At 43.5% G+C, this 13,694-nt stretch overlaps 1 protein-coding gene across 1 annotated transcript in view; it reads right to left on the bottom strand.

The window, feature by feature from the left end:
• The window catches only part of LOC141156509 (meiotic recombination protein DMC1/LIM15 homolog), a 154,719-nt gene extending 141,250 nt beyond the window's left edge, over positions 1–13,469 (bottom strand). Inside the window, exons 1-3 of the mRNA XM_073642705.1 lie at positions 13,333–13,469; positions 4,040–4,124; positions 938–982 (exon numbers count right to left, since the gene is read on the bottom strand). Of these exons, the coding sequence (XP_073498806.1) occupies positions 938–982; positions 4,040–4,096 (102 nt within the window). The 5' untranslated portion in view covers positions 4,097–4,124; positions 13,333–13,469. The remainder of the gene's footprint in view (positions 1–937; positions 983–4,039; positions 4,125–13,332) is intronic.
• Between the last annotated feature and the right edge of the window lie 225 nt (positions 13,470–13,694).

Here is a 13,694-nt window from a genome sequence, read left to right as displayed (position 1 = left end):
AGAACCTGATATTAAATGGCATGAATTTTAAACTTGATTTAACATTCATTTACTAATGTGTGTGAACACCACCATGTTACAGCCTCCATTTTTAGAGTCCATTAGGTGTCCAATTTTCGTTGGTTAATCTTTTTTAAAGGTCTGCGTATCTTCAACTTAGATTATGACTAATGGCGACTGTCGCTTGTAACACCTCAGTGTATTTTACTATGTGAACCCATCTGTATTCACAAGTTTTATGGCTTTGTACTAATAAAGAAGAAATACATACATTTTTTTTTTTTACACTAATTGTACACTGATACAGCACTCGGATGGCAAGTGTTTTTCAGATTGACTTTTATTGGCCCTTTTCATCCATAATACTGGGAAAAAACTAACATGTCTCAGTGTGTTTTGCAGGGACACAGTCTGTGAAAAAACACGTACATGTGAATAGCACCATAGATTATAATGGATATGCGTTGTATCCATGAAAAAAATGGACATTACATAGACATCTGAATGAGGCCTAAGTGACATTCTGCCTTTGTCTATTATTGTATTGTTGTTCTGTTCCTAATGAGTTTATTACTGATTGATGACCTGTATTTTATGACCTGGACACTACTCTGCAGTTTAATAGCTTAGATGCCTACATGAATTTGACCTTAGACTGTCTAACACCTCTTTTGCCTAATTTGGGTGATGCAGTAAAATAAGGGGCAATGTTTGTTTACATACAAACCATATGCGGTCAGTCTAATTTTTTTTTAACCATTTCACAACTGCACCATCTGATCTTACCCTTTAGAATATTCGTTTGTGAATACTAGAAATGTACACACAGCAAATCTTGCATTTACATATGGATTTGTTGCAGAAATTTCTGCAAATGTGAGAATTCCTTTAAATAGGTCTGAAATAACAAACATGTTAGTTAATTACTAATACTTACAATACCATGCTTCTGTAACATATCAATATCTTGAAAAAAAGATTCCTAAATGAGTAAAGTAAATAAAGATAATGTTATAATTTCGCTTCTTCTATTATACACGTGATGTTATTGCATCATGATGACGCCAATTTGAAAATAAAAATAAGATTAAAATGACGTAAATATTGTTTAGTGATACAGTATAACAGAAACTTAATGCAAGGTTTTTTACCCATTGATGCCTTATTCACATATATTTGGGCTCGCATGAAAGAGGACCTTTCACCAGTTTTAGAATGTTAAACTGGCCACATCATGGAATAGTGGCTGCAGAGCTGAATATCATTGCAGAGATATTAGCTTGTAAAGTTTAGGATATGTTTTATGATGACTCCAATTGGGCATTACCAGAAATGTCTCTGGGGGTGTGTACTTCTTCCCCTGTATAAAACGGATTACTCATAAACAGGCACCAACATACAAGGGTGGTGGTTGGGGGGTGAAGCACTCCCCCCATAGTAGCTTAGAACAGGCTTTCTCTTGGGTGAGACATGTAATGACAGTCTACTCTCACTGTTCTCCCTGTAAAGCTGTAGGTGATTAAAATTTTAGGGGAGTAAAGCAGAGGTGAGTGTGAATACTAACACTTCTACAGCTTTCGTAGTCCATGTGGGGGAAGGACAGTAGAGTAGAGGTTTGTCTCCTTACAAGCACGTCTGCAGCGCCAGCTCTCCTGTCACAGCGCTGATGCTTCACCCTCCCTCCACAATAACTGCTTGAGATGAAAGCTGAAAGATGTTTGTAATCACATTCATTTTTGCATTGCTCTACTCCCAGCTCTGCAGTGAGACCAGGGCTGTCCGTCATTAATGTTTATTTCACACAGGAGAAAACTTAAAACAGGCTATTGTGAAAGGATGTGTGCTCCTCCCTCCCCCTGTATGCTGCTGCCTACTTATGATTTCTTATATAAAGAAAGAAGTACGCACGTTCCCAGAGAAAAATCTCTGGTGATTCCCAGTTAGGCTTATCATAAATGATAACCTAAACTTTACATGCTAATATCTCTGCAACTGAGATGAGACATTAAAATTTTATTTAGCTCTGCAGCCACTATTCCAGATCCGGACAGTTTAAAGGAACCTGTCACATGAAAAAATGCTATTAACCTGCAGATACGGGGTTATTCTGCCGGTTAATAGCATTCTGACACTGACTAACAGCTTGATCAGCTTTATCGCAGCGTAATACAAGTGAATAAGGTCGCATTGTGATCTTGAAGGTACTGCAACAAGCAAGTCGTTAGAAGTCTAGCAGCATCAGATTTTTTTGTGACTTGTTTGTCTCAGAACCCCCATTTACTTGTATTGAGCAGCATTGTATCAGTTAAGTTTGCTAGGTCTGTGTCGCGATATAGTTGTTGCAGACCCATTGGTACAACTGAAACAATGCTTTATAGAATGTGTTTTTTTTTTTTTTTTTTTCTTTACAGCAATTCTTAAAAGCTTCTTTTTTTTCTAGGAATTTAATTTCAAAATTTTTGTATTTATTTTCAAAACTCACAAAGAATCCTGACCTACAAAGGAAATACCTGTTATGGTAAATATTTATAATTTGATTATTATTTAGACAATTCATAAATCTTTGATCATCTTCTATTTTACTATTCACTTTAGAAGGCTCCTGATGCAGAATTGCTCTGGATTTTTTCCTGAGCGTTTCTGCATCTCCCAGGCAGAAAAAAACGCATGCGGATTGTACATGCGTTTTTCCTGCCAGGAACAAGCGGAAGTGAAGCGTTGTTCACATGCATTTCCGCATGCGGGTTGACAAGCGCTTTCCAAGCGATTTTAGCATCACTTGGAAAGTGCTTGACAACTTGGTCACACTATATAAATCTATGCAAACAGCATGGATTTATATAGTGTGACCCGAGAGAATGTATAAAAATAAAAAAATATATATACTTACTTTCCGATGGCCCGCGCTGTCTTGCTTCACCGTCCCGGCTGTCGGCAGATCGCGTTACACTGAAGGACCTGCCGACGCCAGCGTCACGTGACCAGTCACATGACTCTGCCGTCAGCGCAGGTCCTTCAGTCCATCGCGAACTGTCGGCAAGTGAAGAGAAGGAGAGCGGGGGCCGTCAGAAGGTAAGTATATATTTATTTTATTCATTTTTTTTTTTTCACAGTTTCTATGGTACCCGGGTCCGGAGGAGAGTCTCCTCTTCTCTAGACCTGGGTACCATCCGCACATTAGAACGCATGGAATGCGCATCTACATATACAGTGATGCGTAATCCATGCGATCTAATGCAAGTCAATGGCGGTGAAAACGCAGCACTTCCGCAAAATAATTGGTAGTGCTGCGTTTTTTCCCGCAATGATAATCTGCAACGGAAAGTTCCGCAGCATGTGCACAGCAGATGCGGATTATCATTGGGGAACATTGCAGGCCTTCTACCATGCATTTTTTAAGCGTTTCTGCAGTGTTTTTGCCGCTGCGGAAACGCTTAAACGCATCGTGGGCACACAGCCTAAAGCAATAACACGGGGTGTTGTCTCTGACATAGAGCTGTATTTGTGTTAAGTTTCTTTGTTATAGAAGGCATAGGAAAGCTGGGAAGAACCAGTTTTCAAGGAATTTAAGTTTTCATGATTTATGACCTTGTTATTCCCAACTTAGTTTCTACATTAGGTAATGTTACGCCATCCCACTTTCCTTATCTATGTGGTTGTAATAAAGATTTGTGACTGGGCGTCTGAGCACAGACAAGCCTAGGACACACACAGAAACTAGCTGTGGGCTCTTGTCTCCCTGATTTGATCAAAACTGGCAAACGTGTGAAACTTTTGAGTTTCTTCTAAAACTTTCCATATAGGTTTCTCCATCACTGTAAATATAGAACCCACTAATTAAATACTGATTCAAAACTGCATACTTTGCGTTATGATACGGGGGAAAAAATGCATAAAATGACTGATTTTTGTCAGTATCCTCGAGAGAGTGGAGAAAGCAGCACATTTCTGAGAATATAAGGTACAACATTTATTATTCACTTGTACAGTACTATTTAAGCAAGTTTTGTTGAAATAAGTGATATTTTAAAATAATTACTTCATCATTATTTTGTCCTAGTTCTTCATCCACTACTTGATCCTCCATTGTTTTCATAGTGGCAGTAAAAAAAAAACAAATGGACCTGTACAAGAAAAATAATGCTAGCATTATGTTAAACAGCATGCAGAAGAATTGCGGTATAACGGATAGACATTCCAAATTTTGAACATGTCACAGGTTTTATTACACAACTATTCTTTACTTTCACATGATGCATCCCTACATTACTATCTCAGTGTAGCAGTGTTACAAAAAGTCTAATAGACAATGTACAGCACATCGTATGGACACGGTAACTAGAATCAACTGTTATGCAATTACTGGGGTTTTCCAGCAATTAAATTTTTTTTAAAGGGGAATAGGATCGTCGTGGGACACTGGGATTATGTCTTGATGGCGGACAGGTGAGGGATATGGTTGTTTTTTATTTTTGGTTTCTTACAGGAGACGAGGGTTTCGGCGACTGGGCGTTAGGTGAGTATATGGTACTTTTTATTTTTAAATGATTAAAACCGTAATTTTATTTACATTAAATACTTTATTCTGGCTGTGTCTTTACTGAAAAATGTCAAAAACCTTACTATGGGGTTAGTAATGGGGGCATCTTATAGACTCCCTCCATTACTAACCTGGGCTTCATGTCAGTCGCCAATACGAGGCTGGCATGAACCCCAACCTTATTACCCCACTTGTCACCGCTACATGGCAGTGGGAAGAGCGGAGGCTAAGAACCAGATTCGGCGCATCTTATGGATGCACCAGTTCTAGGGCATCTAAGAGCTGATATTATTAGCCTCGGAGGGGGCTAGTATCCATGGCCCCTTCCCTGGCTATTAATATCAATTCACAGCTGTCGGTTTTGCCTTTGCTGGTTAGATTTTATAGGGGTTCCCCCTGTAATCTAGCCAGTAAAGGCTAAGCAAACAGCTGTGGGCTGTTAATAGCTAGGGAACATTTATGGCTAATGGCCCCTTCCCCGGCTACTAATATCAGCTCCCAGCGGTCAGCTTTCCCTCTGCTGGTTCTGAAAATGACATGGGAGGCCATGCCATTTTTTTAATATTACGTTATGTGCCTATGATCCGGACGCAGCATATTTTTGCTGCGCTCAAAACGCTGTGTTCTATTGAACACATGTAAATCCACATGTATTCACTGAACCATGCGGATTTACTGCATTGACTACATTCTAGTGGTCAAACTTTTTTTTTGTTTGTTTGTTTTATTTTTTTGTTATATCCTCCACTGGCTGGTTTCTTCACATACCTTAACACCCGTTGAAGTGCGAAACGGCCGTATTCCGAATGTTTCCTTCCATTCTCCCCCTGTACAATTTTCAATGGATCAATAAATTTATGGCTTTTTAACAAGAAGACCGGTGAGTGCTACCTTTTTTTCTTTTTTCATTGCTCTGGAAATTTATGTTGAGCCTAGTGACTCCGCGCCGTATGTCAGTGTCCACGGGTGATCTGCAGCTTCAGATGCACACATGGGATTTCTAGATATCCAATCCACTATGTGTCACGCAAGGTGTAGGAAAGACTAAGTACAACATGAAGAGAAGGGGGAAAAGAGGGTCCAGACTCTAGGTAAAGGGGGTAGTGGAGACCTCCTAGGCTGACCTATATCACCCGGTCTCCCCTTTCATCCCTATATTGGTTCTGCACCAATCGTCGCACAGGAACCTCGCCCTGTCCTTCCCTGGAGTTTGGCCCTGGCTAGGGAAGGGAGGAGATGAGCGCTAGTCGATCCCCACTGACGATGACTACAAGGGGAAACAAACAAGGGAAGATAGCTTGGCTTTAGTCAACTTCAGATGATCACACGTCCTCTTAGCACCAGAGAGGAAGTACTGCATTAGCACCAAGCCTTCACAAGGGGTCATGTGAGTATCGCCGGCACCTCCCTTTAGCAAACAGCAGGTATTTATACACCTAGGCCAGGGTGTTAATTAACAAGAGGAAGGTAACCACTGGGTCCTAGAGAGACAGCTTCTAAGAAGGTGTCTGTAATGACAAAGAGATCTCCTGCAACCAACTGCAGGGCGACTGTCAATTCTGACACAGCCGTGACACTATGCTGTAACAACTGGCTGCTGCGAGTTTGACTCTGCATAAACACGCAGGTTCAAACCCGCAGTGGCTCCTGATCGTGGGCACATACCCAAATTCACCAGCAGCAAGTCAATTTCTGTAGCGAACACGCTAGTCTCCGCTGCAGATTTTGACCGATTGAAATGTCATTATATGCGGTGGATCTGAATGTATTGACAACAAAAGTGCAGAATTAGAACACAGCGTTTTGGACGCCGCTAAAATACGCTGCGTCCAAAGCGCTGCTGGTTGCTGATCGTGAGGACATAGTGGCTAAACAAACAGTTGTGAGCTGTTATTAGTAGCCAGGGAACATGTTTGTCTAGTGGCACCGTCCTAAGCTAAAAATAGCAGCTCTCAGCTGCCCCAGAAATGACATGAATGGGAATTCTAATGGAATTAACGTGTATGGGATTAGCTGACACCTAGCCCTTTTGTTTATTGATGAAAAGGTGTCAGACCATCTCAGTTAAATAAACACACACAGAGTAAAACACTTTATTTGAAATACAACACACATTGTTTAATCATTTAAATTAACCAATATACTCACCCCAGATCTGATGGTAATCTAAGGGATAAAGCAATGTCCCATGTTTCTTTTTTCAAATATCTTTATTTAACTCCAAAATGCATTCATTGCTGTACAAAAACGCATCAAAATAGCGGCAAAACGCGTGTTTTTCCTACAGCGTTTTTCCTGCCAAGAGATGCAGAAACCTTAAGGAATTTTCTACATTCAAATCCTGAACGTGCGCACATAGCCTTAATATTGAGTGGCAGCTCGCATATTCATCCATCTTTTCCGCAGTGGTGACTGCAGTAATTATTTACTAATGTTAAGGTGGGGAAAATGTCATTACAGGTAAAAAGACTAAATGAGTTTTTAGTGTTCAAATGAGTTAGAAGATCAGTCAACAGATTTCACAATCTAAACTGCAAACACTAAATAGATCTTAGACCTGTTGAGGGCAGTGCTGCCTAAGTCCATCATTCATATTAGATGGCTTCCAACCAAACGTTGGTTAGGCTGATCATTTGGCTAACAGCCATCTTGGCCAGCTCTCCAATAAACAAGAGCGCTTGTTCGGCTGAGCGCTCCTGTGTTCTCTGAGAGCCATGTCTGGCAGTAACTTATCTCTGGGAAAACAAAGCAATTGGCAGCCTGAAATCAGATATGCCCCTCCCCCCCCTAACAATAAGTTGTCCGGGATCCCCATACACATTAGACTGTCGGCTGAACCTGTCGAAATCGTCAGGCTAGGCCGACATTAATCTAGTGTAGATGGGGGAGCTTATTCAAAAAAATCCATCTAAGGCTGTGTGCCCACGATGCGTTTAAGCGTTTCCGCAGTGACAAAAACGCTTAAAAAACGCATGGTAGAAGGCCTGCCATGTTCCCCAATGATAATCCGCATGTGCTGTGCACATGCTGCGGAAATTTCCTCAGCGGATTATCATTGCGGAAAAAAAAGCAGCACTACCAATTATTTTGCGGAAGTGCTACGTTTTCACCGCCATTGAGAGCGCATGCATTCCGCTTCACTAGATAAGGACATGCGGAATGCATGCGTTCAATGTGGGATGGTACCCAGGTCTAGAGGAGAGGAGACTCTCCTCCGGACCCGGGTACCATAGAAAACTGTAAAAAAAAAATAAAATAAAGATTATATTTACCTTTTGACGGCCCCCCGCTGCACTCGTCCTTTCATGCCGGCAGCTAGCGATGGACTGAAGGACCTGTGCTGACGTCATAGTCATGTGACGGGTCACGCGACGCTGACCTCGGCAGGTCCGTCAGTGTACCGCTGCCGGCAGCCAGGACAGAGGGAAGCAAGACTGCGGGGGCCATCGGAAGGTAAGTATAGATTTATTTTTTTATTTTTTACCATTCTTTCGGTCACAGTATATAAATCCATGCCGGTTGCATGGATTTATATAGTGTGACCAAGTTGTCAAGCACTTTCCAAGTGATGCTAAAATCGCTTGGAAAGCGCTTGTCAACCCGCATGCGGAAATGCAAGTGAAGAACGCTTCACTTCCGCATGTCCCTGGCAGGAAAAGGCATGTACAATTCACATGCATTTTTTTTCTGCCAGGGAGATGCAGAAACGCTCAGGAAAAAAATCCTGAGCATTTCTGCATCGTGGGAACACGGCCTTTCTTAAGTTATATCTCAAGAACCTGACATCTAATGCCAGCTGCCTTATTTGTAACTGTGTATGTTTCATTCAGCTGGGAACGATGCGACTAGGATGAGTTCTGTAGTAGATTCTCTGCTCCACTCCTCTTAGCTCATGCTTAATCTTGGAAGGGACTCGACCTAGTTCAGTAGCAAAGGATGTACAGTTAGGTACATATATATTTGGACAGACAACATTTTTCTAATTTTGGTTCTAGACATTACCACAATGAATTTTAAACAAAACAATTCAGATGCAGTTGAAGTTCAGACTTTCAGCTTTCATTTGAGGGTATCCACATTAAAATTGGATGACGGGTTTAGGAGTTTCAGCTCCTTAACATGTGCCACCCTGTTTTTAAAGGGACCAAAAGTAATTGGACAGATTAAATAATTGTAAATAATATGTTCATTTCTAGTACTTGGTTGAAAACCCTTTGTTGGCAATGACTGCCTGAAGTATTGAACTCATGGACATCACCAGACGCTGTGTTTCCTCCTTTTGATGCTCTGCCAGGCCTTCACTGCGGTGGTTTTCAGTTGCTGTTTGTTTGTGGGCCTTTCTGTCTAAAGTTTAGTCTTTAACAAGTGAAATGCATGCTCAATTGGGTTGAGATCAGGTGACTGACTTGGCCATTCAAGAATATTCCACTTCTTTGCTTTAATAAATTCCTGGGTTGTTTTGGCTTTATGTTTTGGGTCATTGGTCGTCGTTTCATACTGTAACGGGCCTGGGAGGCGGAACCTCTGAGCTACTATACAAGGGGGCGGTCCTTGTAAGGGAGCAGGTGGCGACCAGGGAAGACGGGCAGGAAGTCACAGCAGGTGACCGGGACAGTCTCTGAGTGAACGGGCTGGAGGTCACGGCAAGTGACCGGGGCAGTCTCTGGATGAACGGGCAGGAGGTCACGGCAAGTGACCGGGGCAGTCTATGGATGAACGGGCAGGAGGTCACGGCAAGTGACCGGGGCAGTCTCTGGGTAAAGGGTAGGTACGACCTGTGATGGCAGAGCCTCCAGGTAGGCTAGCAGGCAGATGGTAGATGTGTGCTCCCAGGTGAGCAAGCGAGAGTCTCTGGAATGGCAGGTGGTCACAGCACGTGACGGCGGAGCCTCCAGGTAGGCTAGCAGGCAGGTAGCAGGTGTGCGCTCCCAGGTGAGCGGGCAGGAGTCTCTGGAATGGCAGGTGGTAACAGCACGTGACGGCGGAGCCTCCAGGTAGGCTAGCAGGCAGGTAGCAGATGTGTGCTCCCAGGTGAGCGGGCGAGCTGGTCCATAGACAGACTGACAGGAGTTGGAGGGCAGACCGTCGGACCTCAGGCTAGCAGGCAGGTAGCAGAGGAGCGCTCCCAGGTGAGCGGGCAAGCTGGTCCTTAGACAGACTGACAGGAGTCGGTAGGCAGACCGTCGGACCTCAGGCTAGCAGGCAGGTAAGCAGAATATCAGGCAGGAATCAGACAGCAAACTGGCAGGAATCTGGCAGGTAACTGGCAACGGGACCTGAGGGCTGAAGCAGAGTAGTGAACAGTGCAACAACATTGCTCGGGCACCTCCATTTTGGAGGAGGTGCCTTATATATAGTGAAGTCCTCCGGCCATTGGCCGGGGACTCCTTAGGACGGAACGCGCGGCCCCTTTAAGAGGGAGGGAGCGCGCGCGCCCTAAGCACAGTGGCCGGGAAGGAGCGCGCGCTGCCAGCAGAGCGGGAGGAGGACGCCGGGCTCGGAGCAGAGGGGTGAGGGGAACAGCGTCCCTGCCTAGCAGAGGGCAGGGACGCCGGCGCTACACATACTACAGATGGACAATCAGTTTGGCTGCATTTGGCTGGATCTGAGCACACAGTATGACTCTGAATACATCAGAATTCATTCAGCTGCTTCTGTCGTATCACATCATCAATAAACACTAGTGACCCAGTGCCACTGGCAGCCATGCATGCCCAAGCCATCACACTGCCTCCACCATGTTTTACAGATGATGTGGTATGCTTTGGATCATGAGCTGTACCACGCCTTCGCCATACTTTCTCTTTCCATCATTCTGGTAGAGGTTGATCTTGGTTTCATCTGTCCAAAGAATGTTCTTCCAGAACTGTGCTGGCTTTTTTAGATGTTTTTTAGCAAAGTCCAGTCTAGCCTTTTTATTCTTTATGCTTATGAGTGGCTTGCACCGTGCAGTGAACCCTCTGTATTTACTTTCATGCAGTCTTCTCTTTATGGTAGATTTGGATATTGATTCTGCGATCATCCACCACTGTTGTCTTCCGTGGACTCCCAGGTCTTTTTGCATTGATGAGTTCACCAGTGCTTTCTTTCTTTCTCAGGATGTACCAAACTGTAGATTTTGCCACTCCTAATATTGTAGCAATTTTTCGGATGTTTTTTTTCTGTTTTTGCAGCTTAAGGATGGCTTGTTTCACCTGCACGGAGAGCTCCTTTGACCGCATGTTTACTTCACAGCAAAATCTTCCAAATGCAAGCACCACACCTCAAATCAACTCCAGGCCTTTTATCTGCTTAATTGAGAATGACATAACGAAAGGATTGCCCACACCTGTCCATGAAATAGCCTTGGAGTCAATTGTCCAATTACTTTTGGTCCCTTTAAAAACAGGGTGGCACATGTTAAGGAGCTGAAACTCCTAAACCCTTCATCCAATTTTAATGTGGATACCCTCAAATGAAAGCTGAAAGTCTGAACTTCAACTGCATCTGAATTGTTTTGTTTACCACAATGAATTTTAATGTCTAGAACCAAAATTAGAAAAATGTTGTCTCTGTCCAAATATATATGGACCTAACTGTATTCCTAAGGAACTAGAAATTCTTTATTGCATAATCTTAAAAAAAATACATTGGCAGTGTATTAAGATGATGCAAAAAAGAAAACATCTGATGATGTGGAAATGCATCCACTGGTAGTCCAATCTGCAGATCCTTGGTGGCTTCTCTCCACCCGCTCCTCTTGACTCACAGGCCTCTTCCAATATACACAAATAGGGAGAGACTTGTTAGCATAAAAGAACAGGGCAGTAAGACACTGTCGGGGACTTACCTCTTGGTTGAGTTGTCCAAGTTCCATGGTGACCACTGCTTTAAAACATGGGTTTCTTTGAAACATCTCAGTATTTCAGAATAAAACATACATGGCTGCGGTCAAGGACGCTATCTTTGATTTGTGCTGCCTGTGGTTCATGCAACATTTATCAGCAGACAGGGTCTTTGTTTTTCAGCAGTGGATCCAGGTACAGGACTCTGAAATACTTTTACACTGAGACTAGTAGATTTTAATATATATTTGATTTAACAACTGTTTCATAAAAGTCCAAACTAAAAACGCCACTTCTAAGAATGCTGCATTATTCTTCCTGTGATCATTTTGCCAGATTCACACTGTACGGGACTTGCCGTGCAGCCAGCGGTCACTGTGCAGCCAGAAACCCAACAACTGCTAATTAGTGAAGCGGAGCTCAGCACAGATAGGACAGTTCCTTCCAACTTTTGTACGGGAGCAGTGTGTTTGACCCCCAGGGCCGATTTTTGTCCTTTAACAGTTTGAGACCTTGTGGTGCTCCAATAATAATGAAGGCAACAACATCGCTGCTTCTTACAAAATGCGGTTCTGTCCACAGATCCTCACAAGAGTAGGCCCCCAAATATAGTGTTAGGCAATCGCCCCCATCACAGTGTCTAATCATAACTGATCAAGAGGCTACTGTACTGTCCAGATAATGGGGGCTGCTGGACTTTGAAGTTCATATAACTCAGTGGGGTCTGTCTGTGATGGATCTATTGCCTGACAGATGCTAAAACACCACTCCAGTGTTTTTCATTGATAGCAGTGCTGGAGTGGTGCCACTAATGTAAGTTCCCTGCCCCCCACTCTCATACTTGCCAGATGCCGTCTTCACCTTCTGTCGCTGCCGCTCCGGTCGGTCTCGAGCAGTTTGTGACCTGCCGCTGGAGCGAGTCTGAAGTCACTTTTCATTTCAAGTCTATGAGAGTCTTGTTCTGTCCCTCATAGACTTAGGTTAAGAGTGTGTGACCGTTACTGCTGAGGTCCAGTCAGTCAGAAGTTACTGTCACAAGATGGAGGCGTGGGACTGGAGAGGTGACGGGAAGAGCTGAAGACGATGGCTGGTAAATATAAAACTAGGTACAGAGAGCTTATGTTATTAGCACCACACCAGCGCTGAAATCAAAAATAAAAAAAGCTGGAGTGGAGCTTTATCTCCCATTTTTTAACAGAACAGATGTGAACTCAACCACATGTGTATCTACCCCGCCCAACGTCTCTACCAGCAGGGCTGTGGAGTCGAAGTCGGTGTCCATTTTGGTGGAGTCGGTATAAAATGGACCCAACTCCTAAAATATATAATAAATTGGGTGCAGTAGTTCAATGCAGTTTGTGGGGAATATTTTTCATAAGGATTTGGGAAAGTTATGAAATGTCCTATAAATGTCTGTCCTATTCCTGATCTAAGGGTCTAGACTTTTAGCTGAGGTGAATCTGTGCTGCAGTAAATTTATCACTTAAACATGAGCCATGTATGAGGGAGTCGGAGTCTGTGTCATGGAAATTGGGGAGTCGGCGGTTTGGCTTACAGACTCCACAGCCCTGTCTACCAGCACAGACCACATGGCAGGAGTCAGTGACCGACCATAGACGCCTCACAGATACTCATTCACATGGCATCTGGGTCTTTTATGTTATTTTTAATTATATGAAAGAAAAACAAATCTATATGCACAGTCAGACACACATCCTCCCACAATGACACACACATATATGCAGACACATTATGCTCAATGACACACATGCACATCTATACACAAGTGTACAGACCTAACTTATAACACTACCTCAGGTTCTACTGAGTTGTAGTAAAGTCTTAGATTAATGTGACTGCTCAGCAATAATATGAGCCCACGGGCACTGGATTTGCCCTCTGCAATTTGACGGCCAAGCAGTATTGAGAAACAAGTGGAGGAATCTTCTGACAGAAGATAACACGTACTGTTTTACTCCTCGGTTTTCCCGCGCTTTTCTGCCCTTTCCGACTCCTGCAGGCGGTTAGCGTAATAGCCGTGACGTCACGTCGCCCACGCAGAGACACAGCTACAGTCTGTCAGAGATCCCGTACAGGAAGGCAGCGCCACCCCGGACTGTCTGCGCCTGCGCTATGTTGTCTCAGAGGACAGGCGCGGCTCCTGCTGTGCTGTAAGCGCTAGGTGAAAGAGAAGCGCTGCTTGTAGACTATGTAGCATCAAATTGTGTAGATTTCTTGGCAGTAGAAGAAAACTGAGCAAATAGGAGCAATGGTGCTGTCACTGTGCACCAGATAGCACTGGGAGATTACATCAGACTGGTGCTGTAATG

The sequence above is a fragment of the Phyllobates terribilis genome, unplaced genomic scaffold (assembly GCF_046119375.1).
Source record: "Phyllobates terribilis strain yellow unplaced genomic scaffold, ASM4611937v1 Scaffold_8__6_contigs__length_399053987, whole genome shotgun sequence".
NCBI classification, from domain to species: Eukaryota; Metazoa; Chordata; class Amphibia; order Anura; family Dendrobatidae; genus Phyllobates; species Phyllobates terribilis.
This window is presented reverse-complemented; position numbering and strand designations above follow the sequence as displayed.